The 19,773-nt window shown below is 41.5% G+C and overlaps 1 protein-coding gene and 1 long non-coding RNA gene across 11 annotated transcripts in view; one reads left to right on the top strand and one right to left on the bottom strand.

Moving 5' to 3' along the window:
- LOC148224250 (uncharacterized) overlaps positions 1-17,568 on the top strand; it is a 55,669-nt gene extending 38,101 nt beyond the window's left edge. The window contains exon 2 of the long non-coding RNA XR_015802815.1: positions 13,883-17,568. This is a non-coding gene — a long non-coding RNA (uncharacterized LOC148224250). The remainder of the gene's footprint in view (positions 1-13,882) is intronic.
- TTC7A (tetratricopeptide repeat domain 7A) overlaps positions 1-19,773 on the bottom strand; it is a 210,488-nt gene that overhangs the window by 35,185 nt on the left and 155,530 nt on the right. For all 10 annotated transcript variants that reach the window (XM_088162812.1, XM_088162811.1, XM_088162813.1 and 7 more), the window contains 3 exons: positions 17,978-18,075; positions 12,778-12,912; positions 1,720-1,922 (listed from right to left, as the gene is read on the bottom strand). In XM_088162812.1, the coding sequence (XP_088018938.1) occupies positions 1,720-1,922; positions 12,778-12,912; positions 17,978-18,075 (436 nt within the window). The remainder of the gene's footprint in view (positions 1-1,719; positions 1,923-12,777; positions 12,913-17,977; positions 18,076-19,773) is intronic.

Here is a 19,773-nt window from a genome sequence, read left to right as displayed (position 1 = left end):
TTTTCAATACCTTCCCAGATAATGTCTATAATTTTACCAGTCACTTGAAGTGACAGTGAAGTGACAGGCCTGTAGTTACAAGGATCATTCCTCTTGCCCTTCTTGAAATTACCGGAGTTCGAGGGGAATAAGCATTCACAGACAGCTTAGAACTTTCAGAAATACTTATCTACTAGCATGTATGTGTTTTTTAAAGGTTACAACTTGGATAGCTAAGGAAATATTATGGTAAAAAGCACATTCATATGTTACCCATTCCTGACAAAACCTGGAGACACTAAGGCACAGTAAAGAAGATATTGCAGAAGCTTTTAAAGTCTCTTCTTTAGCCTCCTTTTCAGAAACAGCAAAGCCATGTTGGGGTGACATTTTCTGAAGTAAACTGGGCCAGAACATCTGAGATGTGCACCTTGGAAACTTTCATTCCAAGTTATTAAAGTTTCAGAAAATTGCAAGCAACTGAAATGTGGAGACACAGAATGTGGTTATGTCCATAAAATAAGACAAAAATGAGAGCTATTAGTATCATGTTGGCATCTAATTTGATGGCTTGTCTGGTATCAGCAACTTCTCTTAAATTGTGACAGAGCAAAGAACATCATTCCACTAGCGAGGCTTTTACTGAGGGAGTTTGTAAAGGCCGCATTACAACAACAAAGGAATATTATTACCCTATACAAGCCTGACATGTGCACAGCAATCTTGTAATGTTCTCCTGACAACACCAGCTATTCATTTGCTATTTTTGTACTGAACATTTATTATTACTAAATATCTTGCCCTTTGCTTCTAGGTTCTACTATTTTCTTTAATTGTAGCGTCTCTTAACATGTGATCTCTTGTACACTGATACCTCTTCAGTTCTGGAGTTGCCAGCAAACCTCATCAGGACCAAATTTATGCCAGGAGATACAAATATGCTAGCAAAGACACTAAGCAGTCACATGGATACAGAATTCCTGTAAAAATTAAGTTAGTCAAGACAAACTTCTAAAATCCGTAAGAGACCTGGTAAGGGCTACACAGTTTAACAAGACACACCATTGATGAAATACGATTAACTGTTCTGATTTCACAAGAGAAATGGGTTTTGGTCTTCCACAAAGCTCCCTGTATAATTATTATTGTTATTAAGCTCTAGGCCTTGTGTCTGGAAACAGTTTGTTTTGGGCTTGGTGTCACAGAAAAAGAATACTTGCTGGATTGCAGTGTTACCAAAAAAACCCCACAAATGTGGAGTTACTGCCCCTACACAAGGCTGGAACTAAACTGCAGCTTACAACAGTAAGATCCATTTTATTGTAAACTCATCGTTTATCTTGATTTTAGCAGACACAAGAAGCCAGCCCAAGTCTTACAAACCCTCTATCTATCTTTAGTTATTTAGTTCAGATCTTTCAAACATCAGTGTACTGCTTATTTAAAATGCATAACAGTTAGTAAGAAAAGCAGCAAAGACAAAGCAGTGAACTGACTTCCAAAAGTATCAGCCTTTGTCAATTAAAATATTTACTTTTGACACAAGTCCTAATTAGTTAAAAACATTCAATCCAGTCTTAAAATAGAGGTTAAAACTACCCAATTTATTCTTGGAACAGTCACTTGCTCTCAGGATTAGGATGACAATGGCATCCAGAACAAGCATGAGCCCTCTCCCCTTTTATTACAGTTAATCAGGAACATAAATACTATAATGGAGCTGAGCCCCTGCAAACTCACCAGGCTGTGCATAATTTCCACTCCAGCTGGATTCACTGTGAGCGCTTCATCATACAATTGCTTAGCCTCCTCCAAATTGCCTTTCATCTCTGCAAGCCTCCCACGCATGTACAGTACAGCATGAGATGTGGGGAAAAGACTAGCTGCCTCCTGGGTACAAAAGCCTGCTTCTTTGAGATGCTGCTGTTCCAGGAAGAGTTCAGCTGAAGGAAAAACAAAACATCAAGCCATAAAAATAAAGTAAAAACCACCCTGCCATTAGATGAAATGAAGCAGAGACCTTTCTTCATACTAATTATATATCATCTGCCTTAAGCATATTAAAAGATGAGGCCATGATCGTGCACAATGCTTGGTACTATGGTTAGTGCTTATTATCACAACTGGATTCACTGAATGTATCTTTTCCTAATGCTAAGGGATCCATACAGATGTTCATGTACACCTTTGGGTGGTCTCCTAACAGAGTCCTTAAGGATTCCTCCCCAGGGAAAGTAAATAGTGCTGAACTATTTAGTGCAGAGCCCTATGGAAGCAGGGTTGGGAGCTACTTGGAGTCATCACAGGTATTTCCAAATAATCTGGGGGAGAAAAAAAGAATAGAATAAGCCATCACTGTCTACTAAGAACTTAAGAAATGTCAGAGTAATAGGATACATCTAAGCTGGACACTAGGTAACTTACTTAGTGGAGTATCTTCCCATTTAAAAAGATGATTAAAAGTGTTTTTCTCTGCTTATTTGGCAAATTTATGAGACAACTGTCTATTAATTTTTCAGAGACTGTTAAAATCAAAAGGCTCTTATAATATAGACTTATTTATATTGTGTATTCACCCATTTACATCCTCATACATGATAGAAAAACAAATACAGCTCTTGCAAGAGACTGCTCATTTACTTTCTTGAGCTATCTGCAACTATCTCAGTGGTTTTCTTAGAAAAAATATGTAACAGGCACACTTACGTGCTTGAATGTCAACTTGTTAATAAAAAAATTTCTCATGATAAATTTCATAACATATCTCATGGTTGAACTTTAACATTTCTCAGGATTTGGACTAGATGATTGTGGTGTTGGACTGGATAATTGTTGTAGGTCCCTTCCAACTGAAATATTCTATTCTAATTCTAGATTTATTGGATATTAAATTATTTCAAAAGGTCAAAAGTGATACTCAGTTTTCACTGCCACATGTAATTGAAAAGGGAAACTGTTTTTATATATGTGCATATACACATATATGGAAGCATGTATATAGGCAATTCTCTTCATACAGCAGGCATTGCTCTTTGATCCATAACCCGTGTTCTACATGTTCTCCCTGCAAAAACTCTGTCTCTCTCTTTTTTTTTAACTGATGTCATGCAGTAAGTATTGACAGTTCAAGAGTCCAATTCAAAATTACTAATTCAGGCTCCAGATTTAGAAAAACTATTCTGAAATTAGACATAACCTTAAATGTCCTGACTTTTTAAGGCAGTGAATATTCTCAGGAAGTCTCTGTGAGGGGAGAAATTAGAGTGAAAATTCCTCTTGAATAGCTTTGAAACTCTGCAATTTCAACACACTGGGAGACCCAGATGCCTGTGGGGACTTGGCATGGTGACGTGGAGCTTGCCAGAGGTGAGCAGGGAAGCATCTCAAAGGCAGTCCCCTGCCTGGCCATGGGAAGGCTCCACCTTGGCCTATCTGATATCAGACTGGGATCACAAATGGCATTTCTACTGGCACACCAAAAATGATTCTGCAGTGAAGAGACAGCATAGCTGAATACCCTTCCACCCTACTACTTCCACTGAGGTGACCCTCCTAGAAGAAGGGTGAGACACTGTTGAGAAAATGCTTGAATATTTCTCAGCCATCCCTAGGTTGTGGTACAAGATAAATGTCATTCTCCAATGTTGTCAACATGAGCAAAATATGAGTTCCTTCAGAAGAGTTATACTCTTTCAGAATGACTCATATGCATTTCTTTCTGGTTAATCATAAAATCTCTGCATGCATCCCTTCCCTTGGCTCCAAGAGGCTGCAGCTATCTGTAATATCAGAAAGCAAGGACATACACCTTGTCAAACCGAATATGTGTACAGCCTTATACAAGAATTGGTGAAAGGACAGTATTTTCCTTGCACTTCCAAGGAACAGAGCGTTTTCCTGCCAAGTGCTGCATAGCAGCTGATGCCATGCATGTGGCATTAATGAGCCTGGGGATGTGCAAAGCCACAACACACAGCCTGAAGATGAACGCTCCATCCCCAAAGTTTGCACAAACTCAGCAGCACAAAAGAAGGGGTGAAATTCTGGCACTGTTTGCAGTCAGCAAAAGTTCTGGATACTGCCATACTAAAAATTCTATTAGCAACTAAGAGCATCATGTGCCTTGTTTCATTTCAGAACAGAACTGGGAGCAAGTGGGTTTAGCTGTGAAATCATGCATGGCCGGTGTTTCAATGCATGCAAACTAGAGAGTACTTATTCTTTCTGTGGTGCCTGTAAATCTTCTTCAGTAATAACAATTATTTAGACAAAGTGCAGCAACACAGAATCTAAATAAGAACTACAAATTGTATTTTATGGTATGGTAATGTAGCATATTAAAGTTCAGTCCGTTTCTTTGCAGGCTCAATAGCCAATAAAAATGATTTAATGGTGTGGGAGGCCTAATTTGCATAAAAAAGAATGAGAGGGGGGCCTTTTGGTTACAAAAGGAAAGGAGTGCAAAAATTTTTAGCAATCCAGCTAAAAATAGACATTAAAAGACATCATTTAGGCCTATACTAAAAAGTGTTTTCTGTAAACTCATTTTTCACTTCTATTACACGCTCATTTTATTTACAGATTAACAAGATATGCTTATGTAACATGGAATAAAAACACAGCTAGAGGCAGAAATCAAACCCAAAAAACAAGGACCTATTAAATTTACCATGGTAAAACCCTCAGTGGCACTGGAAGTACTGAAACACCTGCTTTCATGTTACCTAGGTTAGCAGCTTCCTGAGCATTGGATTAATCAGCCTATCTCCTTATATAACCTAATTTTGCTGTAAATAACATCTAACTAAATTAGCAACCCTTGTGAGGAAGTTCTGTTACAGAGACTTGGCATCCAGTTCCACTACAAAGCAGAGAATACCTTGTCATGCTGACACAGGTATCTAATATCTGTAATTCTTATCCTGCAAAAGGGCCAATGCTTCAAGGAAACCATTCATGCACCTCTCATTATTGTACTACATTGTTCTTGGTACTGACACTCTTCAGAGCTTTGAATCTACAACCAAGCTTTCTTGCTCTCTCTCACTTAACACCATCTCCATAAAAACTTAAATAAATTTACAGATTTACATTCTGTTTTAACCTAAAAGCTCCCTGAATTCTACTGAGCAGAGAGATGATGATCCTGGATGTACCACTCTTCTATTCTCTCTGGAGTAGACAGAGACTCTGAGTGTGAATGACATGAGGGAGTATTTCAGCACTCTTATTTACAGGTAAGAGACAGTGCACAGCATGGGTGGGCCAAGACAGGTGGAATAGTTCACTCTCTCCTTTCTTTCAGTTATTGAAGCCTGTACCTGCACTGAGCACATTAACAGCTATCCAGCTGACTTCAAGGTTCAGCCTAGCACGATTCATTCCCTTCTCAGATCTACTTTATGTTTCCCATTTGTGCTCTCTTGCCATACAATCCAACCTATTCTGCTGTTCTTCCAAACAACTATTGTCTTGTGGCTATGGCCTCTTCTCTCTGGACTTGCAACTGGACCAATGCACCCCTTTTAATGCTGGGCCCAGTCCCTGAGAGCAGCACACCTCTGCACTGAGATTATTATTAACTTCTAATACAAGCTCCTAGCTCTTTCAGCTATTTCTGTTAGCATTTAAGCTCATCTACAGTGAAGATCCTTAATCAAGAGAAAATTGCCAGAAGTATATAATCTACTTGCTCTCCAAAGACCCCTAACAAATGCACAGACCAAGAGCAATTCCCAGAACACTGAAAAAGCTAGCTGTCCTACAGTCAGCTATTTGATTTTGTCCAAGAGAAAATTATTTGCAGAGTTCTTTTAGGGAGTCCATCAGGGGTGTAACAACAGTGTAATCCAGTCACATCTGCATCACACTGTTGTCTGAGAAACAGAGCTGTTCAACATCACCTTCAACACTGACTCTATTCCCCATTTTAAAGCAGTGTCAAGAGTGACAGTGCTTGTCACTGCAGCAACAATTTTAATTCTAGCCTAAAGAAACCAAACAGATTTGAAATGTTTTTCTGCAATGTGAACAGCACAAAAGTTAAAATTGTGTTGCTTGTGAACCACATTTGGTGTTATCCAAGAGGCAGCACTTAACCCCCACAAAGTAGACTGTTCCACATACATTGCTTGGTTGTGTGTGCCTGATGCTGTAAAGCACTCTACTCTCATCCACCCCAAAAATGCTACTGCATAGTGACATGGCCAGGGTAACAGCCAAATGCCCACCAGGATGCACAGTGCAGAGCAGCCCTTCACACTTAAGAAGGTGAGAGCACCTGTGAGGGTGTGTTGAAGGTGATTTCTGCTCCACATCATCTGCCTTCAGGAGTTATTAATGCTTGTTACTGCAGGAGCCCTTAGCCAGCTGGAAAGACCCACTCTGAGACAGCTCTGCCATCAGCAGTGACTACTGAGCTATTACCATGACAAAGAGTTCCCCCACTGCCTTTCCTTGCTGGCAGGTGAGCTTTAGTCATTGTTCCATGCTATGACACCACCCTGCATGCAGCAGCTTGACAATTCGTGGCAGATTAGACAGAAGATTCCTCAAGGCATATCCTGACTACAAAAATTTCATTTGAAGCGAACGTTTGATACAGAAATGAAGTACAGAAACTGCTGCTTGTTCTCATACACCTGAACTCAGCCACTTGCTCTTCTGCATGACTCAACAGATTTACATCCTCTCTTTGCATGCAAACTGAATTCCAAGGACTAGCTTTAAATTCCCAAGCTTCAGGTCTCACAGGGCCTGAAATGACCACCAAGCTTCTTTATTTACAAATGCAGCATTAGAGTCAAAGCTTTTGGAAGCAGCAGAGAAGTGCCACAAGCTACCTTCTATACTAAATGCTGCAGTCAAAACATGACTAACAGCCCAGTCAAGTATAAATTCCTATTTTCTGTCTCTGATATGAACGAATGTCCTGCCTCCTTCTTCACCACTGTGTATATTTTATCACTTGTCCAAACTTACTGAGCAGCTGAGGAAATGCTCAGTACTGTGGTACTGAGGTACCCTCAGTCACTCTCTGGGACTTCAACAGGTTTCTCTCCATCTCTTGGCAAATCTTCTACAGAATGCTTAACAAAAGGCATTGGTAACTGCTGCCTGTTTCCTTCACAAGTGAGTGCTCAAGACACACGTGAATGTTTGCAGGTCCCAAATTCTGAGAAATGATATATGCTCTTTGAAGATTGTCCATGCCAAAGAACTACCAGTCCACAAAGTTTTGCATCCTGCTCCAGCAATGAGAAACATGCAGAAGCTCAGGAATGGAGGAGGAAATCTCAAATGCTGTGTTCTGACATAAGGCTGCAAGAATCCTTTTGACTTTTTAAATTCATTGTTGACAGAAAATAAAATAAACCAAACTGGAGGGTGTAGATTAATTCCTCTTGAGGATGCTCAGATGAAGAGAAATGGGGAATTTGGTGGTCTTTAGTCTTTACCACAAGTCTAGAAGAGAGCTTGCTGAGCCAGGAGGTTCAGCAGAACTACTGCTGGCTTCTTAACTTCATTTCAAAGGGGACAAAACCAGCTCACTTTACCATTTCTATCACCAGTTGAAGTGCTCCTAATCCCTCCTAGTAAGTAAATACTGCAGGGGAGCCATCTTCTCCTCAAAAATGGAAGTATAATAAAGGACTCTCTCCTGATCCCCCTCACCAGGCTCCAGCTTTTCACAGTGCTTTGTGTCACTGCAGAGAGACACAAAAATTAGCAGCATTTATGGAGCTCAAGAACTCAAGCATTGAACTGGGAAGTTCTAAACTTGAAATTCTAAAAAATTTGAAAGCACTTAAAAAAAATAAAGGAAAGTACTAGAATTGGTTCAACAACCAGTGCTGTATTACAGGACAGGATCAGATCCAGCTATTCTGGCAGTATCAATAAACATGTCTCCCACACCTGATTAACATCTTTAATATCAGAGCTAATAACTTGTGGGGGTTTAGGACTGCTAAAAGCTTGGAGAAGGAAGAACCCCAAAGTGCCCATGTGCAGGCTGTGCTGGGAGAGCAGAGGGGCAGCCTGGCTGGGGAGGGCCTGGATCCAGTTCCATGGCTGCAGAGCAGTGCCTTGGAGGCTTCAGCCCCCCTGGCCCCAACAACACTTTCTCGTGGAACAAAGTCCATCTCCTCTAAGACAGCTTTTTCCCAGGAACTGGCCCATATGGAATAAAATAAATAAATCACAAGTGTTTTGCAAAGGGGAAAAAAAAAAGGTTCCTGCTGTACATAACTCGGGGGAGCAGATGTTTTTCCATTAGCTCACTGTTCTCTGCTGCACTGGCTCTCTTTGCATTTCTTGTTTGTAGCATGTTCAGTATAAACTATTCTTCCTAGGTTAAACTTTAGCATGTTCCTGAGACAGCAGGTAGCCCACTGCAGCCCCACTGTGAGAACACAGAACAGTATTCTCATAATTTTTCTCTAAATGCTCCTTTAAATCAGCCTTAGGGTCTACCTGGTGAGGTTCATAGGCTGAGCTTAGCAGGCATTTAGCCAAACTTAGATCAAATTACCAGACCTACTTTGCTGTGAGTGGCCATATTTGGTAAAGTATTGGGTTAGTCAAGAAGCTAAATTGTCAGATATAAACTACTAGTAAAGACAAACAAAGTGGACCTTGTAGTTAAAAGTAAAGCTTAAAATAATACAGTAACAGGAGCTAGAATATTAGAATTCTAATTAAAATGGGTTTGTAGCATTCTAAAATGGCCTGTATAAATAGAGCATACGGTTAATACTGCCTGGAAATATAATCACACATACTTCAGATAAGAAATCATTCCAGTTAGCCTAGAACTATTAACACTATTTCTTTCCAATACTGACATGCTTTGCTCTCTGGGTCAAAAGTGATCTTATAAAAATGCCAAATGAAGGTAAATTTTGGTCATAAATTTGAACGATTTCAAGTGTATTTTCCTAAGCCAAACAGCATGACTCTTATTTTCTAAACAAAAAGGAGGAGTACTGGCCTGACTGTTAGAAATATTAGCACTAGTAATCTGTAGGATTCCCCTTGCAGCTCTTCCTGCAGGAAGAGGGAGGAGTTAACAAGCTTTACCAGTGCCACCGAAGCTCCTTGCCTCTTCTCAAACTTGAATTCAAGCTCTCAGCCATGAAAAGTAGAACAAAGAGGAGAAATGAACATTAACGATTGCATAATGACCACCTCTCCTGGAGCTGCACCACCACAGCATGTGCACTGTAGCACTGTTCCTAAGTACTCCCTGAAATGAGCTGTTTCTCAGACATGGGGCCAAGAATAATGTTTAGGCTCATAAATGTTAAAGTGTTCCGAGATGACTCTTTTTAACCAGCCATTACATTCAAGAGGAGCAGGGGGGTTATTGTTAAAAGGGACCAGACAAGCTGTGTTAACAGTCTTTGCTGCAGAACACCTGGAAACAGAATATGCCTATTAGTATTCCAAGCATGCCTGCTGCAGGGGACATCTCTAGTCTTTGAGGACAGCACACTACTCTTCCAAAGCTGTGACCACCTGTGCAGAAAACAGGAAGCTATGGAAACCCACTAAGGAAATGTGTCGAGCTCCATGCTGCAGACGACTGTACTCCCAGGTGTTCCTGTAAGAGGTGGCTGGATATGAGATTAACAGTGAGAATTCTCAGTTTTATTTTGAAGCTTGAAGGAGAGACCACAGATCCATCAAGCAGCCCTTTGCTTACAGGAGGCTACAAAAATTAGCTTGCCAAAGATCACTAGGCATTGCTGCAGGGAAAGACAAGGTACAGCATCTGTTACAGTGCAACACATTTTGATTTAGCAGCTACACATCCAAAGATGGGGCTTTATTGTCTTCCCTACAAAGCTGTGCTGGTCACAAACCCAGAAAAGTTACAGATAAAATCACTAAGTGTATGCTCTCTTATGGGTGAAACAAGTATCTATCACAGTACAAAAGGGATTAACTATTTGCATGGGGTTCACAGCCTTCCCTTCAGCCACTGTTAAGGGAACATGCATTTTCTCATAAGCTAATTGTGAAACCCATTAGAGAACAAGGGGTCTCCAGCTTGGAGGGACCGAGGACACTTCTCTACAAAGCAGGAACTCCTGCTGCAGCTGGAGGATGATACAGTAAGGATTCTCCCATGTAAGCATCACTGGATAGCTATCCCTCCCTAACAGTCCCTTTTGCAAGTGTATGTGCTGGCTTTGTGGCCTGGCTGCTGGAGGGCTGTAAGAGCATGTAGCCCTTACATATAGCTGTGGGGTAGCTGGTTTTGTGTGCCTCTTCCCAATCTCATTGCACAAAGTTCTAATTGGACCAGCTGGCTGGTACCATTAAATTTCATGTCCTGGGATATGAGGAGACATGGCAGCTGTAATGGCTCTAATGGAACCCAGACAAAATTGCAACCTGGCACCCTCAATCCACTCCTGTGCACAGAGATGTGGCCAGCTGTGTCCTCTGAGTGTCTGAGGATGGATGCTTTGTTATAAATTTACTGTAGTATGAGGTTAGGAAATTGTAATAACTTTATCTAAGGATTTATGAGTAATGCTAAAAAGGTCGAAGTGTTAATGACAACAAAAACAACAACACACGAGCCACTTCCCAAAGGCAGATTAACATTTTTTCCCTTTGGAGAGAGGACACTGAGGTATGAAGAAGTTAGGCAACTTGCCTGGAGTCACAAGATGAGTCACTGATTGAAAAAGGACAAGTCCAAGCTAAATCTGATAAAAATCTACAGCATACTGATGGCAGGCCTTGCATGAATATCAAGTGACTCCATATGCAGGCATCAGAATGTTACACTAATTGCCTGTTGATTTCCACAGCCATTAATTTTGGGGTGAGCTGTAATGCAAAACAACCTGACTACCAGAATGTCCTCGATCCATGCATTTCTGTTTAATTTGTTGTCTATGAAATATCTCTGTTTTGGAAGTTACTTCTTACAAGTATACTTGTTCCTCCTTTCCCTTCCTTTCAGATGGGAAAGATCCTAGTAGTGAAGGTCAGTGACACCCTTTGGATTATTCCCTTCACTAACCCACTTCCAAGAAGTCTTCTAATTATTCAGGCACTGTGCCCTTCTCTGGAGAGAGCAAAGACTACCCCAAAATACTGCATCTCTCTTCATCCCTCAGGATACCAGAATGTTGCAGATTGCACACTACTGTGAGAAGAGAATGGCCAGTACCTCAGCAGGAGCTCATTAAACTGCATCCATAACAATAACTGACTTCAGTAATGAAATTACAAAGCAGTCACAGCACATGTTTTCAAAATATCAATCCTGAATCAAGCCCAGCTAAAAGTAAGCATGAAGCAGAACAAAGGCTTAAAAATGATGAGAGAAAAGTTACAGCTTGTAAAAAAAATTATATCTAAAAGAATTAATTAACACCTTTCAGAAAGGCACTCTATTCCCACTGAAAAGCAATCATAGCAATTCATAGCAAGTACTAGGTCTTTACTGCTTTTGTCTTCTCAGACAACAGCAAAAATGTAAACTGCCTAGAGCTTTCTGCAGGATGATGGACAACAGACACCTGACTTCTCATCATAATAAACTCCATCTATTTTGCTTCCCACCAGCCTTTTCTGCAGCCTTAAATCAGGAGTATAAACTGAGTAAGGCAAAATCTTGCTGGTGATTTTGAAGCCCAAAGCATATCACTGAAATCTACATCCACACAAGTCATTAAGGTGAACACGTGATTAACTTAAAGGATGATGCATTCTATAAGGTGACTTCTTTTGTCAATATTAATCAAATTGCAGCAAAAACAATGTAATATATTTCATTATAGAACTAAAGTCTAATTGGTAGGAAAATACCAACAAAAACACCTACGAAAATCTTTGCTGAGAAGCAGGGTGAGACTGCCAGGTCTTATGTGACAACTGTCAACTGCATAGATTAGTGAAATGAGAATTTGAAAGGTTCCCCTGCACAAAGAACAGAAAACTATCAGCAGCTTTCCAGGGGGTTCGACTTTTCTTTCTTCATTGAGAATGGTGAGACATCTAATAAGCAATCACAGCACTTAAAGGTAGTTCCAAGTGTGCAACTGGGGGCCCAGTTATGGAAGAAAAACTTTGTCTCCTAAAAACAAAATTACAGGGTTGGAACTCTATCAGTTCTGAAACACTGGAATGCAAACAGCAGAACGTGCTGGGCAACTCTGTTCCTCAATAAATGTCCTACATAAAACTCCTCCATGGATTTGGAGACTGCTTGTGGGTAGTCTCTCCTCATTATTTTTCCCTTGTATGTTCTGTTGTAGCATCTTTGCATAAGTGTCTCAAACTGATACTCAACCTACAAGAACCTGGGAAGTTCAAACAGTCAAGGACAGAGTGGAGAACATGCTCTTTCTAGTAATTTTCACTTAAACTTCAGCAAAGATTGGAATGCTTAAATCACATTTAAGACATGGTTGGCCCAGTCTTATTACAGGGAAGCATTTAGTAAAAGGAGAATGGAAATAATTGTCCTTATGCACTACCATTTGTTAATGAAGAACTATCTACCCTCCTTTTCGAAAAGCATATTATAGTGATGACTAAAGTTTTCTGTGTGTTTTGGAAAAACAAAAGTGAGTTGAAAAATCACACTACTACAGTATTTTTTGGGGTCAAAATCAAATAAGTGGTGTGTCAAAAACCATCTGGGATAGACAGGCAGATTTTCTGCTGGGATAGAGTAATTTTCAAGGAATGACTTCAACTACTCTGTTAATACTTATGTCATGTGATTCACCACTGGAGGGAAAGAGCAGCTCCAGGTAGCTCAGGACTTACCAGCTTGTAGCCAAATTTGTTCAAGGGTTGTCCACAGCTTCACAGGTCCCTGCTTCATTGTGCTACTCTGCATAGTTATTTCAGACATGGCCTGTTCCAGTCTTGATGCAGCAAGGGAAGAGGCTCGCTGTGATCCTATGAATCAAACAAACAATAATGTATTTTATACTTATTTATGGTATTTCTTTGACTTGTTACGGCAGCAGGTCTGATCCTCCACTCACTGCATTGGTTTTATGTAATAAGAACTCTGCTGAATTCTGGCATAACAAACTGGAGAAGCATGTTTTATAAAAGGTTAATTCACTGAGAAAAACCCCCACTAAACTATCCAAGGGCTGTAGCTCAAACAAGCAAACTAAGAGACAGACAGTAATTTTATAAAGGTCTGCTTAGCATTCGTCAAGGAGGCAACCATATTTTGCTCATTTGAGAAGCAGAAGTCTAGCATCAAATATTTTCCACAAATACCCATTTTATAAGCACGGTCATCATACAATTACAAAATGTGCCCCACTAAGGTAAAAAATTTATACAGCATTACAAGGTAGCTTAGCCTTACTCACATAGCACACACATTTCAAGTGACATCAATATTGTTCTACTGATTTAGAGGCAGGGTGGTTTTTCATTTAACCTTGGGAAGCAGAGAGTTCAGAGCTTTGACTACATTAACCTTTAGTATGCACTGTAACATTTACGCAAGAATGAAGCATTTGGCGTCCACACCTCTGGGACAAAACATCACATCAAAAGCTTTTCCCAAGAGGGCTGCATGGTCAGAAACCACGTTCTCCAGTACAGCAAGTGGGATTATACTGGTGAGCCAACCTCTCACAGGGGTATCAAGATGGTGATAAAAAAATAAGAAGCTACAAACTGCTATTTCAGAGCTGTCCTTGTAAAGCTTTGAGAAATAAATATTTTAATATACATAAGTTTTAATGTGATTTTATGGTTGATAAGCTCTTTCTCTGGAGAGCTGCTGTGACTGAAGCACTTGTGTTGATTAGCATTACTCTTGAATCTACCCTTACAGGCTGACCTCATAAACCACAAGATCCTGGAGTTAAAATCCCGCTTTTTCTCTTTTTCTCTCCTGCAGCCACGGGGCATATGCACTTAATGGTCTCTCTGAGAGGGATGCTTTTCCAGCTGGAGTGTGCTCGAGAGAGAGAGGGTTGCCAAACCACACCTCCTCACCAGCAGACCAACACATCACCCTGTGGTCCCCAGCCATGGTCTCCTGGCCATCTCTGCTCGGGATGCTGAGCAGGGACCCAGTCTCCTGCCAGGCACGAGGAAAGGCACATTTCTGCTTCACCCTGCCGTGCCAAGCACCTGTGCTCTGCGAGGCAGGACATGGCTGCAGCTTCTGCTTAACCCGAGGTGAGCATGTCAGGGCTTGGGAGAGACCACAAGTGCAACTCCAGGCCCAGAACTGCTATGGGAAATATTTGTCCTATTATCTCATCACTAACTAATGTCATTCATTTCAAGCAGGAGAACTTCAAAACAGCCCTGCAGCAGGCGCCTCCCACGGCCCCCTTGGAAAATGCAAATGTGTTCTTCCCAGATGCATTTCTTGAATTCCTACATATTTTCAAAGACATTCCTGATCTAATGTTCCAAGAGATGACAGTGCAGTAATGTAGCAATTACAGCTTTAAGGGTATGGGTAAAAGCCATTTAGCTTTGCATGGAGAATTTATTGTATTTATCAGTTTATTTAACTGATCCACCTTCAGCCTGTTTCACTGCACGAGATTCCTCCCCCTCCTTGCCCACTCACACTCCTCTCCCCAATCCGTATCTCCACTGGTGAGAATTTCGCTAAAACTCCTAGAAATCAAGTCAGACTAGAGCTGTTTGACACAGGGAAAACTACCAAGCATTTATCCCCAGTCATCCAAAACACAGACAGCTTCGCTGCAGTGCAGAGACAAGAAAATGGACACATGAACAGTTAGTGAGGTTATTAGCAGAGCTTTGAAGTTAGGACAGACTTCCTGCCTTCTAGATTGGCAAATTTGGAAAAATTACATGTCCTTTCTGGACTGTGCAGTTAGCCTAACCAGATTCTTATATTAGCATGCTTTGAATGCAAGTTTCAGTACCGTATTTTTCTGCCAAGGCTGCCCTCTCCCAGAGAGGCTTCATGGAGCTGTGCTTCTTGCAAGCACCCAAATGTAATGCTGGGCTATTTGCACTGGGAGGGCAGATAGGCTGGTGTCTTATTCACATCCTCACAGAACTCCGTGGGGAAGGGAAAGGGAAATCCTCATTTCCTTGCAAATCAATCCAAGAAAACTAAATCATCATAGGGCACCTTTGTGCATTCTGGAGAGGTTCACACACTGCCTAAGTAGATCCAGTTAGAATCTACTAAAGCATCCTTCCTTCACAAAGCAGACCTCACAGGAATATAACAGCATAGCTGCTCTCAAAGAAACCCAAGTTAGCTGCTCCTCATCTTATCTTCATTAGCCCTGTAGTTGCCAACAGGGGAATTTGAGACTGAGACTGATCCTGCCCAGTGCAGTGGGCATCTGCACAGCCAGACAAATGAGACCCAAGTTACTTAGCAATTTACATGGAGGCTCTTTGCATTTAACATCCCTTGGCATTCCAGTCCTTTGATGTTTACTTTCTTTTCCTTCTTTTCCAGTCTACAAGAGGAAGCAAAATATTTTAAGCAGAGACTATGCCACTCCTGCTTGGCCTCAGACACAGATACACTCCTTGCTCTAGACACATATATGCCAGATGATCAGGCTCTCTCCAAACCAGCCCATACTCCACTTTTGCCACTGCTGTTCTTGTCCATCTCTGCTGGGATGCTCACAGCAGTTCTCCTTAAAGCCTGCCTGACCAAATAAACTCTCAAAGAGGTTTTTGCCAGCGTGGCCCTTCTGGACTGAAAGGGGCTCAGTCACATCTCTGAATCTCAGGCAAGCAATACGGTGTCCCTGGGGGTGGGCTGATGGCTACTGGATCCACAAAAGAGTTTACCTCTAACACATGACCTTGACAGAGGAGATCAGCCTGTGCAACAGTGGCATGACTCTGACCTCAGGGTGGTGGAGGGAGATGGAAAAGCTTCAAGCAGCATTAAAATAAAAAATATCTGAACATCTCATTATAAGCTATCTCCTCCTAAAGAAACTGGGAAAAAAATCTCCCGACAAACCCTGTCTCGCAGAACTTTAATGTCATGCCTCAAAATACATGCAAATGTTGGCATACGAAGATATCATATCAATTTGTAATTTTAGTGCAGTCTCTTTCTCTATTTAACAGCTCTCCTAGACAGAATATAAACTTCACATTTTACAATAAACCCCTCCACACATTTTGGAAATAACTCATGAAATAACAAACTGATTTTGTTGTGATGAGCTCTGCACATAAGCCATACAATCTATCCAAATAATTTTAAAGCACTATTCTAGGGTGGTTTAAGACCAAAAAGACCAAGTTTAATATTTTGCACTTAAGAGAAAACTATTATCAAGATAGAAATGTTGCTCATTAGATTTACTAGGCTTATAAGAACCACAGAACTCCCAAGCCTAAATCACTTCAGGCAAAAGCATTATAAGATAAGACTAAATCAGAAAAAGAATGAAACAGCAAGGCAGCTGACTGATATCAGTGAATTTAGTTAGGAACACTGCTTCAGTTAGGAGAAGATGAAGAAAATAAAGAGGAATTAATCTTTCTGGCAGCAAACCTAAAATTCTGGCACAGCAAATAATCTTATTGTGGTGTAGCTGAGGGAGAGGCCAGTGTCAAACCCGGGCACAGTAACCCCCACCCTTCAGTGATGAGCCCAGAGATGACAGAGCGCCTGCGCAGCGCAGCGATGCTGCTGCATGCTCCCAGGGGATTTCACAGCAGACAGCACTGCCTGTTCCACAGCAATGCAGAAATATCAGACCTCCTCCCTCCTTCAAAGCAGCCACAGCCACAGCCCCAGCTCTGGGGAAGCACAAGGGCAAGAGGGGCTACAGCTGTACCCTCCAATTTCACCCACTACTGTCTTCAAAGAGGCTCCCAACAGGGACAGCAGACCCAGCTGCTTCCCTTCTGCAGATGGAGAACAGCAGCACCCAGAGCCTGCAGAGAAGGGAGACACAGAGCCCTGCTGAAACCAGCCAGTGCCAGCCCCACACTGAGGTGGGTGGTACAATTTCAGTACGAGCTCCATTCTTGCATCCATTGTGGGGGCAACCATGTTAGCATGGAAACCTGGATTCTCAAATTGGAGGAGGAATGTATTTCTTGACTAAAATCAAACTGCGTTCAGAGCAAATCACTTTAAGTGCATGAAAAGCTGATTCAAAGCTTGTACTTTACATTAATTTGCCCTTTCTGGCAGGCAGCACCATGGCATACAGTACAATTAAGACTCAGACAAACCCTAATTCCCTAGAGATCCATGAGATTTGTGTGTTAGTTTTTTTTTTTCTTGTCCAGTTTCTGAGTTTGAGGTTCGCTTTCTCTGCAAGTGTTTCTTCTACATCCACAAGGATAGGTATTTGATTGCCTAAAAAACCCTCCAAGTTAAAGGCAGGTTTCTCATATCATCATCTTATTTTGAGCTAGGATTTTAAAGAAGTACCAAATATCAAGAGACTTACGACAAAAATCATAAGTCAACAGTGCTCTCTGAAAACTTCCTTTCCCCTTTACTTCCAAGATCAGCTTTGATGTTTCAGTTATTTCCATCTGACTGTATCTGTTACTGTGAATATGTATTTACCATATAATAAAGCATCACAAGGTTTATGCACAAATCCCAAAGCAAATCACCATCTAATAGGAATTGACACTCTCAGCTTCCAAAACCAACAATAGCAGCTGGCTTGATCAGGACATCTAAAATGAGTTAAATGGGGAGGCAGGCTGAGGGAGGGAAGGAATAAAATAATATAAAAAAAATTATACATCTCAGAGAGCTTTGTGAAAGAAAGCAGAAACTCCTCTCTGTGTTATGCATGGGGAAGCCAAGGTACAGGCAAACCACAGTGACACATTCTACAGCAGAGCTGGCCATGGAGGCAGACTGGACCTCCTGACCAGCAGCCCAGCAACACACACATGCACAGACCCACCACCCTCTCCACAGAAAATGAAACATTCATCTCTCACAAAAGCACATGTTTAGGACAGGAAAGCACAAATCTTATTTCCTTACCAGAATCAGTGTCATGAGCATCTGGGAGAGTGAGATGCAGTCCATTATGCTTTTTGATGACTGGTGTTTCAGTCACACTACTTCCTTTCTCAGAGCCACTGTAAAAAAACAAAACTGTGTTACCTGGACATCTCTCAGTGGAGAAACGTTCCCCTCAAAGCAGGCAATAGCTTAGCTGCCATGGGAAGTGAAAAATCAAGGTTTCCAGTTATGAGAAATCAGCTTATTGAATGTATTAACACCCGCCCCACTGCAATGGACAGGAAGCTCAGAGACTGCCCAGCAGGGGCTCCAGGGCACATGCTGGTATTTAGTTTATTTGGCTATAGGGAGTCTTTGCAAATCACTGGACAAGAAACATGGTGGCAGCTAGAAGTCAGACCAGAGGAGGCCCACTAGCAGACCCATACCCAGAAAGAACCACCATCTCTTGGGCTTCTCTGCAGAGTAATTTGTTGACAGATCTACTGTGCTGATCCTCTTGAAACAGACCAATTACCACCTTCCACCTGGGTGCTAATTTCTTTTATCTTTTCATTTCAAAGGGCTTATTTTCTCCCCTTCCACCTTTCCTCTGTTCAAAAAGAGGAGGAAGATAAAAGCTACCAGATAGCACTGCTTTATGAAACAGGGAACCTCTGCTCTGTTCTTCTACTAGACTTCTGTCCTCACAGGAGAGGCTGTACAAAGAGAAACTCACAAAAAAAAAATCATGTGCCTAACAAAAAAATCACTTAACACAGATCTCCTGAGCCTTCCTGTCACCACACAGCCTGCCATCCCCCAAGGATCAGTGGTGATGATATCTCCTCTCATCATCCATTAAGGGATGAAATGCCGAAAGGAAAAGTGACTGCCCTGGCTACTTTTTCTGGCACACTTCCAGGCCTGCAGCCCAGCCTTTGGACAATATTCCTACCAGGAAGCAGGCTGTCAGAGAGACATAACTGGTGTGGATGCCCCCATCTTTCAGTCTGATGAGTCCTTTGGTAGAGATTGCACAGAATTCCCTTGAATCTGCATTGATCTAGCAGAAGAATTAGCCTGGGACTGCTATTTGGTTTTAAACACGATTGTTCTGTTCTGATTGTTCACAGAAAACAACAGCAAAACATAAACCAAGTCTTGTCTTTCCCAGCTAACAACCTAAGACTGAGAGCCACTTACTGTCATTCATCATAACAGCAATCATATTTACAATAGCTAAATAACCTTTTATTACTTGGGCTTTGGGATCAAACATAATGGTTTCTGCTAATGCACTCTGAATTCTTGGGCACTGGACTGCACCAATCTCCATCCTTGAATGGGCCTCCCTTGTCTTCCATACTGGTTTCCACACTGATAACTCATTTGAGACTATCATGTAGTGACAGATACAGGGGAAAATTAAATTATCTATCCTATGCCTCAGCCTTACATAGACAGGATTGACCCAAATGTAAGTGCCCTGGCCCGGAGCTGCTGGTGGAACTATATAGACAGCTCTGTCTTACTCCTGGTGTTTGCAGCAATAAGGTAGCTGCACTTCCAAATATTACTGCCATGAGATCAGTGCTACCTCAATGCAGCAGCCACCACCACGGAATCACTGTTCAGGCACATGCTGAAACATTGACTAATGAACTGTACTCCTAATCTAAGGGCAGGTGAAAAAAATTGGAAAACCCCAGGATGAAAATTCAGTATAATGCATTGTGCAAAACAACCACTCCCGATGGCTTTGTTATCCTGGACAAGAGATGAAAATTACATGCCCTTTAACAGCTGCAGTACAAAGCCTTCAGCCAAGAAAG

This window comes from Sturnus vulgaris, chromosome 3 (assembly GCF_052056855.1).
Source record: "Sturnus vulgaris isolate bStuVul1 chromosome 3, bStuVul1.hap1, whole genome shotgun sequence".
NCBI lineage: Eukaryota > Metazoa > Chordata > Aves > Passeriformes > Sturnidae > Sturnus > Sturnus vulgaris.
The sequence above is the reverse complement of the archived record's forward strand: the minus strand, read 5'-3'. Positions and strand labels throughout refer to the sequence as shown.